The sequence below is a fragment of the Paramormyrops kingsleyae genome, chromosome 14, assembly GCF_048594095.1.
Source record: "Paramormyrops kingsleyae isolate MSU_618 chromosome 14, PKINGS_0.4, whole genome shotgun sequence".
Classification (NCBI taxonomy): Eukaryota; Metazoa; Chordata; class Actinopteri; order Osteoglossiformes; family Mormyridae; genus Paramormyrops; species Paramormyrops kingsleyae.
This window is the reverse complement of record NC_132810.1, coordinates 23,413,040-23,432,729: the sequence shown is the minus strand read 5'-3', so window position 1 is coordinate 23,432,729 and position 19,690 is coordinate 23,413,040. Positions and strand designations below refer to the sequence as shown.

Genomic DNA, 19,690 nt, shown 5'->3' with positions numbered 1-19,690 from the left:
TCTCTTGTCCCTGTTTTGCAGGCCTTCCCAAACCTGCTGGCCCAGAGACACCTGCTAGCCCTAAAGTTCCCTCAGTGCCACCAGGTCCCACTGGCCCACTGACGCCTAGCTAAGTGTGAGGTAACTGTGGCATAAGCAGGTTAATGCACTCCAAACCATGCATTATACAGTACATCGCAGTGATTCTTAGGTAAAGGGGTATATAATGACCCAGGATTTATTTGTACCAGATTGAAACACATCGACTAAAATTTTATTCCAAGGGTATTAAAATACGGCAAAACACTCAGATGTCTACCTGGATTGCATGTATCCAATGTGACAGGAACTGGGGCTGGTGAAGTGATGCACTTGTTCCTGATGCACTTATACCTCTGGTCTATCGCTCCAAAAACTAGATGCATAATATTTTTCCCTGTTTTTTGGAAAAAAATCTGCTAGCTGGCAACCACTATACTCTTACCTAATGCTTAAGTATAACCTCTACCCATCCTTATTCATGTGATTGGTGGAAGAAAATGGCACTTTAGATAAGATCATTTTAGTCAAGTTAGTTGACCAAAGTGCTTTACACAGAATCAATAACACATGCAACAGAAATTACCAAACCATTCACCATCCACACATTTTCTGTAACCGCTTATCCTATTCAGGGTTGCAGAGGGTCCTGACCAGGCAACATTTTTATATTCTTCGATTGTCTAATTTTGGTAAGCCCCTGTTCACTGCGCCCGTTTCCTATTCTTAGCTGAAAGAAGTTACACCTGGTGTAGTCTTCTGCTGCTGCAGCCAATCTGCTTCAAGGTGTTGTGCATTTAGAGATGCTCTTCTGCATACCTTGGTTATAACAAGTGGTTATTTGAGTGACTGTTGTTACAGCTTCAATCAGTCTGGGTATTCTTATTCAACCTCTATCATCAACAAGACCCATACAACTGCCATAGTTCTCTTTTTCAACCCATTCTCTAAAAACCCTAGAGATAGCTGTGCATGAAAATCCCAGCAGTTTTCAAAATACTTATACCAGCCCGTCTGGCACCAACAACCATGTCATGTTCAAAGTCAGTTAAATCACCTTTCCCCCCCCCCCCATTCTAGTGTTTGATCTCAACATTAACCAAAACTCCTTACTGGTATCTAAAACTTACTTAAACATGACGTATATAAATGCTGATTCCATACATTTTCAATACTCACTTATTCTGATAAGTTAGCTCAGGTGTGGAGCTTCTGAAACTCCACAGGGACACATTCTGTGTAGCAATTTACTTAGTCTGCAGTTTACTTTAATTTTGTTTTTCAAGCTTGAAGAAAAGTGCCACAGTTTCATAAGCAATTTGCCAGTCAAAATACGTTGTAGACTGCAGGAATCAAACAAACACTAAACGCATGCAGTCTATAAAATACAGCTCCTTTTCATGGGATATTAATACGAAGCAAGCATAAAGTGATCTTGATTAATTCAGTTACATAAACTAGGTTGGATCTAGTCAAGAGCCCATATGTAGTATCACACATGACATTTTTAATGAATAACTGGAAACGTGGCTGTTGGAAACAACAGCATTGTTTTCCATGGACAGCAGCATCACTCTCTGCCTATGTGTGCTCGTCCAACACTCACTAACTTGTACGATTTCTAGAAGTACTAAATGGAAGTACTGGAAATTTGAAAGCTAATAGATGTGTCTTTACCTGAATGCTGAAAGTCCTTGTTGCGTTATCTAGACGTGAATGTGTACTTGATTTACTGCACATTTGACTTATAATTTGCAGAATCTTTCTCCACCAGTTAGGTGGTTACTTATATTGCTTTGAATTTGTTTTAATGTTGAAAATGTCATTTATTTTTTTGTTTAAACATTTATCCTCTATTTATTTCTCATTTTCACTATGACCAAAAAGTCTCTTGACATAACAGTAAGAACCGTAACAGATACAATAGTATATATGGGGCCCTGAAGGGGCCGAAGACATTTTTTTTTCCCTTTTTACCCACAAAGCAAGGAATGTATGTGCCTATGGAGAAAAAAAAAATCCATGGTCCATCCAGACCTTATATACCAGTAGTGTATCTGTTACAATTCTTACTGTTACGTTGCAGAAAATTTTGGTCATAGTGCAAAACACAAATAAATATTCAAACATATCAAGAATATTAATATAAATGACATTTTCAAATACGGATCTTAAAACATACGCAAAGGAATACAAGTAACTACCTAATGGCAAATGATTCTGTTAATTGTCATATATGTGGAATGTGCAAGATTTAAGAACATAAGAACATAAGAACTATACAAACGAGAGGAGGCCATTCGGCCCATCGAGCTCGCTTGGGGAGAACTTAACTAATAGCTCAGAGTTGTTAAAATCTTATCTAGCTCTGATTTAAAGGAACCCAAGGATTCAGCTTGCACTACGTTATCAGGAAGACTATTCCATACTCTGACTACACGCTGTGTAAAGAAGTGCTTCCTTAAATCCAGTTTGAAATGTTCTCCCGCTAATTTCCACCTATGGCCACGAGTTCTTGTATTGGAACTAATGCTGAAGTAACTATTCGGTTGAACAGCATCCAAACCTGTTAGAATCTTATAGACCTGGATCATGTCCCCCCTCAGTCTCCTTTGCTTGAGGCTGAACAGATTTAGCTCAAATAACCTTTCCTCGTATGACATTCCTCTAAGACCAGGAATCATTCTTGTGGCCCTACGCTGCACCTTTTCTAAGGCCGCTATGTCCTTTTTAAGATATGGTGACCAAACCTGTACACAATATTCTAGGTGAGGTCTCACCAAGGAATTGTATAATCTTAGCATTACCTCCCTTGACTTAAACTCCACACACCTGGAGATGTACCCCAACATCCTATTGGCCTTTTTTATTGCTTCCCCACACTGGCGAGAATGAGACATGGAAGCATCAACATACACACCAAGGTCTTTCTCATAATCAGCTACCTTTATTTCAGTAGGTCCCATAAAATACCTGTACTTTATATTTCTGCTCCCTACATGGAGTACCTTACATTTGTCTATGTTAAATTTCATCTGCCAGGTGTCAGCCCAGTCACTAATTAAATTAAGATCCCGCTGTAGCTGCTGAGCCGCTAGTTCAGTATCTGCTACACCACCCACCTTGGTGTCATCTGCAAATTTCACCAGTTTACTGTATATATTGGTGTCTATATCATTTATGTAAATTAGGAACAAAAGTGGTCCTAAAATTGAACCCTGCGGTACCCCACTATGAACGCAGGCCCACTGTGACATCGAGCCTCTTATAACTACTCGCTGCTTCCTATCCGTTAACCAGTTATCAATCCAAGTCGCTACAGTTCCTAAAATACCTGTCGCTTTGAGTTTAAGTGAGAGCCTCTTGTGGGGAACAACATCAAAAGCCTTTTGGAAATCTAAATAGATGACATCATAGGCCTTCTTATCATCAACTTCCTGAGTAGCTTCCTCAAAAAACTCCAACAGATTTGTTAAACAGGATCTACCTCTCCTAAATCCATGCTGGCTATCCCTCAAAATGTTATTTGAGTCCAGGTAATCTACCATTTTCTCTTTGATTATAGCCTCCATAACTTTACCAGTTATACAAGTTAGACTGATTGGCCTATAGTTTGACAAATTACTTCTATCCCCTTTTTTGAAAATGGGCGTTATGTTGGCATGCTTCCAATCAGAAGGTACCACACCTTCAGATAAGGATTTTTGAAACAGTAATGTTAAGGGTCGGCAAATAATATCCCTCATCTCTTTTAACACTATAGGTAAGATGCCATCAGGGCCCTGTGATTTATTTATTTTGAGCTTAGCTAGGCTTTGCAAAACATCAGCTTCAGTTATATATATATTAGTTATAGACGATGTTGAATTAGTAATAAGAACTGGTAAGTTACTAGTGTCCTCGACAGTGAATACCCGTGCAAAACTATCATTGAACTCATTTACTATGTCAATGTCGTTTTCAATTATAAGACCCTTACTATCCTGCAGATTAGTAATTTCAGCTTTTAGAGCTCTTTTAGAGTTAAAATACTGGAAGAAACTTTTAACGTCATCCTTAGCCTCCAATGCGATCTTCCTTTCGACATTCCTTTTAGCTCGTCTAATGTCATTTTTTAATTCAGCCTGTAGATTTAGATACTCTTGCTTTATTATGTCATCATCAGTTATTTTCCATCTCTGGAACAAAGCCCTTTTCCTCCTTACTTTATACTTTATGTCCCTATTAAACCACCTAGGTTGCAATTTCCTAGATTTATTCTTGCTAGAAACAGGTATGAAGTCCTCTTGTACTTGCAATAATGTGCTTTTAAAAAATTCCCATGCCTCTTCAACAGTTTTGTTATTTAACTCCATCCAGTTCACGGTTTCTAGTTTTAATCTCATACAATTGAAGTTAGCCTTCCTAACATTATATATTTTTGATTTGGACTTTGCTCTTCGGGCACTAAACTTAACCTCAAATTTAACCATGTTATGATCGCTACTGTCAAGTGGTTCTAAAACATCTAATTTACCAATCCTGTCCTGGTTATTAGACAAAACAAGATCAAGAATGGCATCTCCCCTGGTAGGGGTGTTAACAAACTGAGTAAAAAAACAATCCTGTACTAATTCCACCATCTCAAGTTCATTTTCAGAAGAGCCAGCAACAATGTCCCACTGTATCCCCGGTAGATTAAAATCACCCATAACTACCACATCATTTTTATTGCTCATAATCCTAATATCACTGTATAACAATCTGCTTTCCTCAGCAGCTACATTGGGTGCTCTGTAACAAACACCGACAATTAGGCTATTTGAGTTTGTAGCATCTAATTTTACCCATATAGCTTCCGTACTTTTACTTATATCAGTAAGCTCCCTTGCCTGCAAGATTTCCTTTACATATACTGCAACACCACCTCCCTTCTTACCTATACGGTCTTTACGGAACAATGTGTAACCATCCATATTATATTCTTGTCCATCCTTATCACTCAACCACGTTTCAGTTATTGCTATAATATCATAAGAGTCCGATGAGATAAGAGCCTCTAAATCATGAATTTTACATATCACCACAAGGACTCATTCACGTAAAAACACATTTATTAACTAATCACATTTCCAGGTGATCCATCCAAGACTTCTAAAAATTGTACAAGTTTGTGAATGTAGCACAAGTACAGCTTAGATGGGTGGAGCAAGCGAAGGGGCTATTTGGGGAATACAGTAATGTCAGTTCTGACTGCACTGATTCTAGTTCATTAAAAAAAAAAGTGTCAGTTTTTGTATTTATGTGATGTATTGATGTATTACGTGATGTATTTATGTGATGTTTTTGAATAGTAGGCACTGTGTATACAGTCACCTGTTCTCTCCATGTTTGCTCTGGTTCCCTTAGGATACTCCATCAAAGTCCCCTCAAACCTCCATTAACTCTTTTCCACTAGTGCCATGCCGGTGCTTGTGCCGGTGCTGAAAGGGTGCTGGTCCTTAGGTGGTGCTGAAGTGACAGAACCTGAGAACTGGCTTGCATTTCCTCTGGTTAAAAACATGAATAACAGATGGCAGGTTTGTACACGACAATAGGCACATATTTGAGTTTATTAAATGATGTGTTCTGACAGAGAATGTTTAGACTAATTCTAACTGTCAAAACATTCTTTTTCACAAAACATTATCTAGCTACATTACAAAGTATTATTAATTAATAACTAATTATTCACAGCATGTATGCTATATAGATTTTGCAGTTGTACAGAAGACAGCCGTTACCAGTTGTCTGGGCATATCCATCACCAAGCCATCAACTGATCACAATTGTCCATGGATTCAATCACATGCAGTTCATCCAAAACTTCAGTTTAATCAGCGTCATTTGACTATGTATGTCACTGCCTCGACCATATACTCCGGACAGTAAGCACCAATTTTTGATTGTGGTTACCCATAAGAAAACGTGTTACAGTTGCATTATGGAGGCTGCCTGCCAACAATGAATACAGAACAGTCAGGCTCTTTTAAAGTCTTTCCATTCTGTGCCACTTTGTGAGAATTCTTTTATGTAGTTTGGATAGTCAATTAAAAAAAACTTAATTTGCTGCATACTACAAATGTAGCCTGCTTTTCCCAGCTCTGCTTTAATTTCTGCATATTTTCAGCAAACACCAAAATCCAACAAAACATCAAATACTGGCAATGAATGCGACTCTGCTGAAGTTTACAGAGCATTGCAGCCCCTCCCCTCATGCCGACATCAGTTTCAGACTGGCAATTCTCTGATGATGGGCCACAGCCAGTTTTTCAAGAATGCCACAGGTAATCGGCAGTGGAAAAGCATAGAACTAGCTCCAAATTAGGCAGCAGTTTGGCACCAGCACGACATTGGTGGAAAAAGGCTCTGTGCTTCCTGGGATATACCTTCCCATTCTGTCAATGTATCATATTTGTTACCTGTTTCTGTCAAACAGCAAAAAGACTAAACACTTCAAATAACAAATGCTTCATAATTAACAACATATAAGCAAATCAAATGTATAATTCCAGATAATAAAGTTAAGGAACATGAATATTTAACTTTTAGAAGAACATAAGAAATTTATAAACAAGTGGAGGCTATTCGGCCCATTAAGCTCATTTGGGGAGAACTTAACTAATAGCTCAGAGTTGTTAAAATCTTATCTAGCTCTGATTTAAAGGAATCCAGGGTTTTAGCTTGCACTACACTATTCCATACTCTAACTACCTGTATAAAGAAGTGTTTTCTCAAATTCAGTTTAAAATATTCTCCCGCTAATTTCCACCTATGGCCACGAGTTCTAGTATTTAAACTAATATTAAAGCAGCCATTTGGCTGAACAGCACAGAGACCTGTTAGAATCTTATATACCTGGATCATGTCCCCCTTAATCTCCTTTGTGCGAGGCTGAACAGATTCAGCTCAGCTAACCTCCCCTCATAAGACATTCCTCTAAGACCAGGAATCATTCTTGTAGCCCTACATTGAACCTTTTCTAAGGCAGCAATGTCCTTCTTAAGCTATGGTAACCAAACCTGCACACAATATTCTGGGTGGGGTCTTACCAAGGAATTGTATAATCGTAGCATCACCTCCCTTGACTTAAACTCCACACACCTAGAGATGTAACCCAACATCCTACTGGCCTTTTTAATTGCTTCCCCACACTGGTGAGAGTGGGAGATGGAAGCATCAACATACACACCGAGGTCTTTCTCATATTCAGCTACCTTTATTTCAGTGGAACCCATAAAATATCTGTACTTTATATTTCTGCTCCCTGCATGGATTCCCTTACATTTATCTACGTTAAATTTCATCTGCCAGGTATCAGCCCAGTCGCTAATTAAATCAAGATCCTGTTGTAGCCTCTGTGCTGCTGATTTAGTATCTGCTGCACCACCCACTTTGGTGTCCTCTGCAAATTTAACCAGTTTACTGTATGGTGTCAATATCATTAATGTAAATTAGGAACAATAATGGTTCTAAAGTTGAACCCTGCAGTACCCCACTATGAACACAGGCCCACTGCGACATTGTGCCTCTAATAACTACCTGCTGCTTCCTGTCTGTTAACTAGTTTTCGATCCAAGCTGCTACAGTTCCTAAAATCCCTGCAGCTTTGAGCTTAAGCAAGAGCCGTTCGTGGGGGACAACATCAAAGGCCTTCTGGAAATCTAAGTTGATCACGTAGTAGCCTTTTTGTGATCAATTTGTCTTGTAGCTTCCTCAAAGAACTCAAGTAGATTAGTTAAACAGGACCTACCTCTCCTAAATCCATGTTAGCTATCCCTCAGAATGTTACTTGATAAGCTGTGCTGCCTATAGCATGCCTGAATATGAGAAGTTCAGTAGGGGTTTAACCTTACGTTAAGTGTAAATTCTTTGTGTTGCCTATGGATGAAGCACAGATGAAATAGTGTGTAGTCAGAAAAACAAAAGAAGCAAAATAGTGCCGGGGAATTTCATACTCAGTCTTTTGAAAGAATACATAATTTTTGGTAAATAGATTGCAATTCACCATCACCTGAGACTATGTGGATACAAGCACAAAAGCCATACTTACAGTATAGAGGTTACTCTACATTTCCTACTTCTCCTCCCTTTCCTTATTCAAACATTTTATGTTTCAGTCAACCATGTAAAAGTCATATCAGTAGCTCTCGGCATCAAGAGTTTTATTTACCTACTCACTCAATTTACCAAAAATTATGGATTATTTCAAAAGTATAAAATTCCCCGCTACTATTTTGCTTCTTTTTTGCTATTTATATACGTTTCTGCTGAGAATGGCATAAAATCATGTAAATGTATGTTTTGATTTGGAGAATCCAACCAAAGAAAGTGTTTCACAATGCTTGAACAAAATAAATTAGAAAAAATGCACAAGGGGAATAAATTGGGCATAGATCAAGACAAACACACCATTTCATCTGTGCTTCATCCACAGGCTACACAAAGAATTCACACTTAACGTGAGGTTAAACCCTACTGAACTTTTTATATTCAGGCACGGTATAGGCAGCACAGCTTATCTTTTTCAAAAAAATGCCTCAGTTGACTAGTAGTTTGTTTTTTTAAGTTTACAGTTCCCTTACAATGTACAAATGTGCTACACATATACTGTAATTATTAAAGAGTTCTAATGACAGTTTACAACATATTTTACTCACATTAGATGTGACTGCTTGAAGACCTGCGCTGTTTATATATTTATGCATTTTTACAAACTTTTTTCCACTGCACAGACAAAAATAAGTACCAATAGAGAATTGCTTATGATTCTTACTCACCTGGGTTGTTGGCCTCTCCCTCCAGTACATGTAGTTCGGTGCATTCTGCAAGAGAATGCTCCAGGCAAAGCTGCAGAAAGCGGGCCTGCGTCCGACTAACACGCTTCAGCAGCGACAGCAAGGCTACAGTCTGTTCACACTCATTCCACCCCTTGAACCAACTGTTCAGGACACCAACCTGGTCACGAAACATCATAGCCTAGAGCACAGGACTAGCAGCACTTTGTTTCTTGCTTAATAAAAATCTTCTGTGTTCAGAGTCTTGATTTTTTTTTATTTATTCTTCCTTTGAGCAGCAGTAATTTGTGCATGGGCATTTATTTACCAAAATTCAAATGTATCAGCATCTTCTTGTCTTCTAGAATGATCATGTGGCATTGACAAGGCTGTGGTAAGTTCTCTCCTTGATGTTTACTTTGCTTACTCGAACATTAGAGTCAAACCTTCTCTTGACCTTATGGCATTTCCCACAGGAAACACATTAGACCTGTAACAATAAAAATATGGTTAGAATAGTCAGATTAAGCTGTTGAATAACATCACAATTTAAAGCTTAGAGCTCCTGCTTTTGCATAAACTCTGCATGTGCTTTTCAATAATTTTCATCCATTTGTGAGAAATTTCTAACTCCTTTTTGCTCACATCACGATATTTTAATCTTTTTTCCCCAATATCATGTATATTATAGCAAATAATTTTTTTATTTCGTTATGCCATCCAGATCTTCTTCTGATTCTTCCAACCAAATTGCAATTAAATATTGAGTCTTGATTTGTCCATGCATAACTTTATTGTTTTTTTTTTACTTCATTTATCGCTGTTTTCTGAGTTGCTAACTTTTTTCAAGTTGGTGGTTGTATTGTTTCAGAGACAGGTATTTGCTTAACCAGTCGAAAATGGACATGTTTGCAAGTCCCACCGCAAAAGTACCAAAGTACCTAAAAAGTACCCCAGCTGGTTTGGTACTTTTGGTACTGGTACTTGACCAGAAGTCAATGGAAAAGATTAAGTACCAAAAGTATCATACCAAAAATACAGTACCTGGTGCAGTGAAAAGTACCCAAATAGTATTTGTTTTCCATGCATCTTGCTATGTTTGGACTCTTTTTTCCCCTTGATAAGAAGATGAACACAACCAAAAACATAAATAAAAATAGTTATTAGGGGTGTAAAGATGCATTGATGCATCGTGATGAATCAGTTATTAAGGTGACGACTCAATAAATTGATTTGTAAAGTCAGAATTGATTTTGGGGGATAAAATAAAAATACTCCTTCTGGATTGCATGCTGTTATGTTCACGTGCTGCAAGCAGATGCACAAAGTTACATTGTCAGCATATAAATTTCCAAAACACAGGATGGCAAGGAAAGGGTGATTCATAAATGAAGTGCTACCTGATGATCTTTGTGCTGCAATGCTTTTAGGAAACACCCATTTTGCAGCACAGAATGCTCATTCTAATAGTTTAGATAATCTTTGTACTACAATGCTTTTGGGAAATGCCTCTGTTGGCAATGCAAAAAGGTCATTCTTTTGCAAGCTAGCATAGCAATGGTCAAGACCCTGCAGTAGCTAACTAGCTAGCTAAGTAAAAATCAATGTTAGCCTTATAGATGTACAACATATTAGCATAAGCTGATATTAATTAAAAATCAAGATATTGGCATCAGTCCAACATGTCAACCTTGGCTGATGCTGCCAGCCAGTATTTAAACTTTATCAAGATTCAAAGTTAGCAGCACCAGAGTTAAAGACACAACTACTAAATCAGCCATTTCCATAATGGAAGACGAGGGATTTCGTCAGCTCATTCATTTAGAAAATGTGTCAACGTACCAGCCTGTTTACAGACCAGTTTAGAATTCATTATTAAATCTGGCTCGCAGATCAATCTTTCATTTTCCACAGAATAAAAAAACAACATAACGTCATTCCACTAATCTGCACCAGCAAGCTCAGCAAGTTTCTGTGATTCTGCTTTCTTTGTATTTGATTAATGGTGTAAACTATTAGAATATTTACCTTTGCGTTATATCCAGGTAATTGCAATTTTCTCTTATTTTCTACTGCTGCTAAATTTGAATTACTCCAATGAGTTACTTGGTTATTAAATATATATATATAGCAAAAATTATATTGATTCTTTTTTGCTTTTTTGATAGTGACTATCAGTAATATATCCTTTGCATATATAATTTCCACAGCAAATTCTGATAATCTGTAATCATAATTGGAAGAAAATTTTAGATTGCTTGTTTTATATAAATATTTGCCTTCTGACAAATAATTTCATGCAGATATTTAATAGAAATATTAATTCAAACAAGCTGAACCTAAACATTTTTAGATGAGAGGTTTATGTTTTTATCCTGGGAGAGGATAAAAGAAATTATCACGCATCATCACCCACTGGGTAATTTAACCAAATAAACATAACAAATGAACAACAAACTAGCACAATCTTTTCCCCATAAAGTAGTTTGGAAGAATCTTTGCTAATTAAATTTAGTGGGAAAGAATTACCTGGGTTTCAAATAAGCATCCTATTAAATCCATACTATTAATTAAGGTTAAAGAAATTTATGGAATGCTCATGCAAAACAAAAATGTTGGGAACCAAATGTCTGTCGTTTGCCCTTCATATGGAAATTTCCTGGTATCATGGCACCTTGTCTGACAAATGATATATGACTTAGGTGGCTGTGCTTAAAAACATTCCCTTAACTTATATTGATATTTAACATCTCTAATGTCTACAGAGTAAGCTGGGAGCCCATTCTGAAATTCCTGGGGTCTTAATTCTTCAAAGCGATTTAACCTAATTATTTTACACTGCATAGAAAAAAAAATATTCTGGGTGATAATTTAACAAAAAATGTTTCACAGTATACTTGGGGGTGTAAGAAAATTTTGTTCGTTATACAACCCCAAATCAGAAAAAGTTGGAACGGTATGTTAAATTAATATCAAACTGAAAACAGTACTTTGTCAAATTATCTTTGACCTGTATTACATTGAAAACAATACAACAGCACATTATTTAATGTGTTCCTCATGAATTTTATTGTTTTTCTCAAAATAAACACATATTCCAATTTTGGTTCTTGCAACACATTTCAAAAAAGTTGGGACAGTAAAGCATTTACCACTTTGTAATGTTGCCATTCCTTTTCACAACACTTAAAAGATGTTTAGGGACTGAAGACACCAAGTGATGAAATGTTTCAGGTGTAATTTTGTCCCATTATTCCTGTCTTAAGGTGGGCAACAGTACGGGGGCTTCGTTGTCGCATTTTGCGCTTCAAAATGCCCCACACATTTTCTATTGGAGACAGGTCGGGACTGCAGGCAGGCCAGTCAAGTACCCGTACCCTCTTCCTCCACAGCCAGGACTTTGTAATGTGTGCAGAATGTGGTTTTGCATTGTCTTGTTGAAATATGCATGGGCGTCCCTGGAAAAGATGTCTTCTTGAAGGCAGCATATTTTGTGCTCCAAAATCTCTATGTACTTTTCAGCATTAATGGTGCCATCACAGAAGTGCAAGTTACCTTTGCCAAGGGCACTGACACAACCCCATACCATGACAGACCCTGGCTTTTGGACTTGATGCTGGTAACAGTCGGGATGATCCTTTTCTTCTTTGGTCCGGAGCACGCGGCGTCCATTTCTCCCAAAAAATACCTGAAATACTGATTCATCTGACCACAGTATACATTTCCACTGTGTGATGGTCCATCCCAGATGCCTCCAAGCCCAGAGAAGTCGACTGCGCTTCTGGACACTGTTAACATAGGGCTTCCTTTTGGCACAGTACAGTTTTAACTGGCATTTGTGGATGTAACTATGTATTGTGGTACTTGACAAAGGTTTGCCAAAGTAGTCCTGAGCCCATGTGGTCATATCGCTTATAGACGAATGACTATTCTTGATGCAGTGCCGCCTGAGGGATAGGACATCACTGTTATTCAGCTTAGGCTTGCGCCCTTGTCCTTTACGCACTGAAATTCCTCCAGATTCCTTGAATCTTTTAATTATGTTATGCACTGTTGAAGGTGAAATATCCAAATCTCTTCCTATTTTTCTTTGAGGAACATTGTTTTTAAACATTTCAATAATTTTCTCACGTATTTGTTGGCAAACTGGCGATCCTTGGCCCATCTTTGCTCCTAAAGGACCTTTCTTGGATGCTGCTTTTGTACCAAATCATAATTACAATCACCTGGTGACATCACCTGTTTCAAATCACATCATTATTTAACCAATTTACCTCATTACTAGTCCTAAATTGCTCCTGTCCCAACTTTTTTTGAAATGTGTTGCAAGAACCAAAATTGGAATACATGTTTATTTTGAGAAAAACAATAAAATTCATGAGGAACACATTAAATAATGTGCTGTTGTATTGTTTTCAATGTAATACAGGTCAAAGATAATTTAACAAAGTACTGTTTTCAGTTTGATTTTAATTTAACATACCGTCCCAACTTTTTGCAATTTGGGGTTGTAGTATCACTATATTGTATTTTGTGATACTGAATCCATTCTCTCAAACATCTGTATGGATTTTTAAAAAGTAGTTTACATGCAAAGATTTGTGGCAGACAGTGGTTCATTTTGTGTTGTCTGAGCTGTAATCCTATACTCAGTGACGAAAAAAGTGAAGCACCCAGATGGAGTTGAAGAAATTAAATGAATCTGCATGTGGTGAACGGTAATGTGACTGCATAATAATATCAGATCAAATGGGCAACAGAGTTGGCGATATGGGAACATTGCTGATCCCATGTCAGTAGGGTGAATCACTACCAGAGATGACCTGAAGTCATACCCTATGGCTCCCCACACCATGATGCCAGGACACCGATGTGTTTCTCCACAACGTTGGCAGGATTGGTCCTCTCCCCTTGGCACTGGCATACGCGCACACGACGGTTATCCGTGGTAACGCAGATCCGAGATTCATCGCTGAACATGGTATAACGCCACTCGTCATCAATCCATGCCTCCCAGTTACGGCACCACTCCAAACGCAGCCGTCCCTGCACTGGTGTTAACGGCAGCCTACGCATGGGACGGTGAACCCGTAATCCAGCTGATGGCAATCGTCAAGACATGGTGCAGGATGACACAAGGTGTTGTAGAAAATCTAATACCTGTGTATTGCCGCACAATACGACAGCGTCCCTTGGTGTGGTTTATCTTGGGCGACCAGGACCTTCACGACATGTGTGGGTGCCCTCAGATGCCCATTGGTTCCAACATCGAGCGCCTGACATCTATATGCCCCACATACTGGGAAATTGCACTATACGATCACCTGGCCTCATGCAAACCCAAAATGTGACGCCTATCAAACTCTGTCAAGTGCTGGTAATGCTGTCTAATAAGTCTACGAGGCATTCTCTGTGTCTGGTGACTAGACATGCCAGCTCCTTCCAAACTGAGTCATTTACATACCCATTGCTGGTCTCCACATGTACCAAAATACATCCAAATCAGACCATTACTTCTGGATGCTTAACTTTGTCGCTGGGTGTATAGATCTTCAGCCATTTGAGTCTTCCACTCAAACATAACAATATAACCTGTGAACTGTGAACCTAGATGGCAGCGCTCACAGGCACAGAAGCCCAGCGCTCACCAATGCTACATTTTTGTTGTGTGAAATTAATCTAAAAATGATGTGCTAATGATTGCTTTGCACTCTTAATTTTTATTCTTCTTTATTTAGCATGTATATACAGTATATTATATAATATTTCATAATCTACCTTACCTGTACTTATAGTCCAAGTGTTACTCTTTTGATAGTTTTATCCTTAATGGCATCTACTAGCATGCTTAAAATTACATCTCATTGTATTTGTACAGTCACAAAATTTTATCTAAAATTAGAATAAAAAAAAAATTACAAAATATTGCAAAATATTGAATCTTAATCTCTATATCATAATACATATGGTATCACCAGATTCTGGCCAATACACAACCCTACAGTATATAGTAGTTAGATGAAGACTTCTGTTAATTTTGTTAAGTTCTCATGTACTGTACTTTATTATGATAAATTAGAGAATTTCAGTTTGCCTTGGTTCTCGTTCTTAATATTTGTATGATATGCAAAAATCATGCGCTATTACCATATGATTCTTAACCTGACATATTAGGCACTTCCTGCTGCAGGATTTTTTTTCAGGAACCAGAACCTTTTTCAGGAACCTATCACATTCCCATCACAGGAACTTTTGCCGGTTGTGGCTCCTGAACCTTTGTTTAGTCCCTACTCTGGAGTACGTACTTTTCACTAAACCAGGAACTACTGGGTAGGGCTTTCGCAAAAAAATTGTTGATTGGTTGACCACAAGCACCAGCACTAACTTGGAAAATCTCATTGATAGCCGATATACACTCACCTAAAGGATTATTAGGAACACCATACTAATACTTTGACCCCCTTTCACCTTCAGAACTGCCTTAATTCTACGTGGCATTGATTCAACAAGGTGCTGAAAGCATTCTTTAGAAATGTTGGCCCATATTGATAGGATAGCATCTTGCAGTTGATGGAGATTTGTGGGATGCACATCCAGGGCACGAAGCTCCCGTTCCACCACATCCCAAAGATGCTCTATTGGGTTGAGATCTGGTGACTGTGGGGGCCATTGTAGTACAGTGAACTCATTGTCATGTTCAAGAAACCAATTTGAAATGATTCGAGCTTTGTGACATGGTGCATTATCCTGCTGGAAGTAGCCATCAGAGGATGGGTACATGGTGGTCATAAAGGGATGGACATGGTCAGAAACAATGCTCAGGTAGGCCGTGGCATTTAAACGATGCCCAATTGGCACTAAGGGGCCTAAAGTGTGCCAAGAAAACATCCCCCACACCATTACACCACCACCACCAGCCTGCACAGTGGTAACAAGGCATGATGGATCCATGTTCTCATTCTGTTTACGCCAAATTCTGAATGTCTCAACAGAAATCAAGACTCATCAGACCAGGCAACATTTTTCCAGTCTTCAACTGCTTCTGCTGTTGTAGCCCATCCGCCTCAAGGTTGTGCGTGTTGTGGCTTCACAAATGCTTTGCTGCATACCTCGGTTGTAACGAGTGGTTATTTCAGTCAAAGTTGCTCTTCTATCAGCTTGAATCAGTCGGCCCATTCTCCTCTGACCTCTAGCATGAACAAGGCATTTTCGCCCACAGGACTGCCGCATACTGGATGTTTTTCCCTTTGCACACCATTCTTTGTAAACCCTAGAAATGGTTGTGCGTGAAAATCCCAGTAACTGAGCAGATTGTGAAATACTCAGATCGGCCCGTCTGGCACCAACAACCATGCCATGCTGAAAATTGCTTAAATCACCTTTCTTTCCCATTCTGACATTCAGTTTGGAGTTCAGGAGATTGTCTTGACCAGGACCACACCCCTAAATGCATTGAAGCAACTGCCATGTGATTGGTTAATTAGATAATTGCATTAATGAGAAATTGAACAGGTGTTCCTAATAATCCATTAGGTGAGTGTATTTTTGTCTATTATCACCGATGCCAGCAGTGAAACTTGCCAGCACTTACTAGTGGAATAATGTCACATAGTTTTTATTCTGTGGAAAACAAAATATTGATCCTCTGGCCAGATATAATAATGAATTATAAACATGATGCAAGCTGTACAAATAAAATGTTGTGCCTGACTTTGAACCAATACAGGACATAACTATCCTCCCAATAGCTAACAAACAACCAACAAAACAACTTGTTTATCCTTAATTGTTTTGGGGTGGTGGTGTAGTTTCATATGAAACTATGTGTGAAGTTTATCCTGTGAGCTATTTACGTCTCCTATGCTTACTTAAAATAAAGGTCACAGTTTCTGTTGCGCAGTGAGAAAGCACCTATTGTAATTTCAAAAACCTTTTCAACCCTGCTCTACCTAGGACGTTTGTAGGTAGCTAACTGTTTTTAACTGTTACTTAAAGTACTGGCCATTCTTAACCATGCTTATTTTTCTGGGATGTGGCCATTCATTTGTCATCCCCTAATAGACAGATCTTTCACGGTAGGACTGAGCAATATCACATCGATATTATATCGTACATGTGTAATAAAGACCAGGACTTCAAATGAAAGCAAAACATTTGGCCAGATGCCAGCCTTTCGGTACTATACAGATGTTTATTTATATACACAATTTGTTAAGCAGATTAGTACAGCTAAAATATTAATGAGGCATTTTATGACGTCCAAAAGTTAGGAATCAGTATAAATTCAGCATATCCTTATGTTTAATAAACGTGTCTGACTTTAAACTAGAAAAAGTACCGCCACACCACTTCTGTCTTTTTACCTTGTCCTGGCTGCTTTTCATTTCTTCACAACCCCTTTAGGGCATATCACACTGAAGTATACGAAACCATAGTATACCGAAACAGTAGTATGTAGTGTGGTCCACTAACAATTTAATGAACATAAAGATATGCCCAGTTTATACAGATTACTAACTTATGGGTGTCACAAAGCACATCTGATTAATATTTTAGGGGTAAATAAATGTCCGTATAGTACTGAAAAGCTGGCATCTGGCTAAATGTTTCCCGGCATCTGAAGCCCTGGGGATTATTGCATATGTGAGATAAAATATCGACATGATATTGCCCAGCACTATTTCATGGGTCTTATTTACTGCAATTCAATACAACATGAGTATGGATTTTTTCTTTCACCTAGCAGTACATTGCTATTTTCATTTTGCTTAGGCCTATGCAAAGACATTGCACAATGTTACAGTACCAGGTTGAAAAAAGGTGTGAACTTATTGTTAAAACCTTTTAAATTGTACAGGAAAGCATCATTCAGTATTGACTGGTGAGCAGTGATTTTATTTATGAACGAATATATTTGTTTTTTCCTCATACATTTCTGTTCAAAACATGGTCATAATGAATTTAGTGTTCACCTAGAGAATGCATTAAATTGGTTTTTATAAGTGTCAATATCTTTATTTAGTTTTTTAATATTAAAAAGAAATTTTCCAAAAGCCATCTTTAGTTGAGCTGCATTTTTCACATAGCATGGCACTGTCCTCTAAGACATGGCTATAATATTGTTAGTACTATTATAGCTGGTAGAAAACGAATTACTCCACTCGTTGTATCAAAGTCATATAAAAGATTATGCAGGAAACCACCATTAAGGCATTATAATCTTTCATGGTATAGCCAACCACTGGCTGTATGACTGCTATACTCTTTGCTGACCCAATGTGGCTTCTTAGCCCGCACTCGCTTCTTTATTAGTCCGACGTGTCCATGGTTGCTACGACGGTTTGTTACACTGCATGGTGATCTTGTCTTTGTAAATCGGTTCTCTCATATACTAAATACAAAACAAATGTCACCAGCATTAGCTACTGGCGAAACACACGCAAAAGTACATATACTGGACTGCATTACCTCCTGACCGGGGAAAACAGCAGGAGTATAATAACCATGAAAGTGTAAAAACGACTTTAATTTGACAACGTTTGTTTATAAATACAGAGAATTTTTTTAAACAGAAAGCCCAACCTTTGCCAGAATTTCATTTAAAACCTTGCTTTTCGTCAGCCAAACCGCTATGAATGCGGGCCTATAGGGTAAGCCACTGAAGCAAAAATAAATTATATCCACCCAGTCCTAAAAATACGTTTGTCGGAGTAAATCCAGCATTAGTTGTGGACGGAAGAGTTGCAACGATACATGCCCTGTTGTACAGTACGTATTATTGTTTGTTCGCACTGTCCTACACCTTTTTACTATCTTTTGTGTGCATGTGTTTTTTATATATATATATATATATATATATATATATATATATATATATGTGTACTTCCAAGTTCCATCTTTATATATATATATATATATATATATATATATATATATATATATATATATATATGTGTGTGTGTGTGTGTGTGTGTGTGTGTGTGTGTGTGCTTTCGAATTCCACTAGTATACAGTTTAGGAAAAGTTAGGCAGTTGGTACGTTAGGTAGCTAAGCCTTGAATAGACTTAAAGTTGGTTTGGTAATACACTCGGTGAAAGTATACATTCACACTCCGTGTATACAATGTGCTAAACCGCGTTATCCCCCCACTACGCTCACCGCCAAAGCCTGACCTCTGTAATAGTAATCCTATTAGCCCCTAGCTTTTCATATATGCCTTTAATTTTCACCAAACCTGAAATCACATAATATAACTCCGAAGCGAAATATCATAAATAATGTATCAAATCTGCTCCAGATCTCCATTAACTTGGATAAGGCAACAAGTGACACAACAGCAAAGTATAGCTAGCTACTTAGTATTGAAGCTTTAAAATTGGTCTAATACTACTTACTTTTCCGTTGGCACAGCTGCATCTGCGCTGCTGATCGCGGAAATGGGAAAAAGCGGATTTTAAATCAGTGGGGATCGGTGCCCCTTCATTCCGGATCTGTGTGTTTTGCCATCTTGTGTAACTTTTCTCCCTTCTGGTACAAACATAACTGCGGGAGAGTCTCGGCATATCTTTCCACATGCTAATAATTAACACGAAGCATTACGTCAGGGGCTTGGCAGCACAAGGAAACACAAAAATAGAGAATGGAGTTAGGGACAGATCACATTACTTATCCTACGGCACGGCTGATAGGGATTCGTAAGTTTAAAAAGTTTTCCAGTAATTGGACGAAATGAAACAACTATGAAATATTATATGAAGGAGAAAGGAAGGGACAACAGGTTTATCAATTTACACAAAGTCCAGCAACAGTGTTCAGATATGCCTGAATCTTTTTTAAAGGAAAATGGTCAACGAGAGTTAAATAACTTTTTACACAA

The 19,690-nt window shown here is 38.1% G+C and overlaps 1 protein-coding gene across 2 annotated transcripts in view; it reads right to left on the bottom strand.

Annotated features, from left to right (window-relative positions):
* samd4a (sterile alpha motif domain containing 4A) overlaps positions 1-19,405 on the bottom strand; it is a 113,005-nt gene extending 93,600 nt beyond the window's left edge. Inside the window, exons 1-2 of one of the 2 annotated variants that reach the window (XM_023839896.2) lie at positions 19,209-19,405; positions 8,817-9,303 (exon numbers count right to left, since the gene is read on the bottom strand). In XM_023839896.2, coding sequence (XP_023695664.2) covers positions 8,817-9,012 — 196 coding nt within the window. In that variant the 5' untranslated portion in view covers positions 9,013-9,303; positions 19,209-19,405. Of the gene's footprint in view, positions 1-5,373; positions 5,547-8,816; positions 9,304-19,208 lie in introns of those variants that run through there. The other variant, XM_023839898.2, reaches the window with a different exon arrangement.
* Between the last annotated feature and the right edge of the window lie 285 nt (positions 19,406-19,690).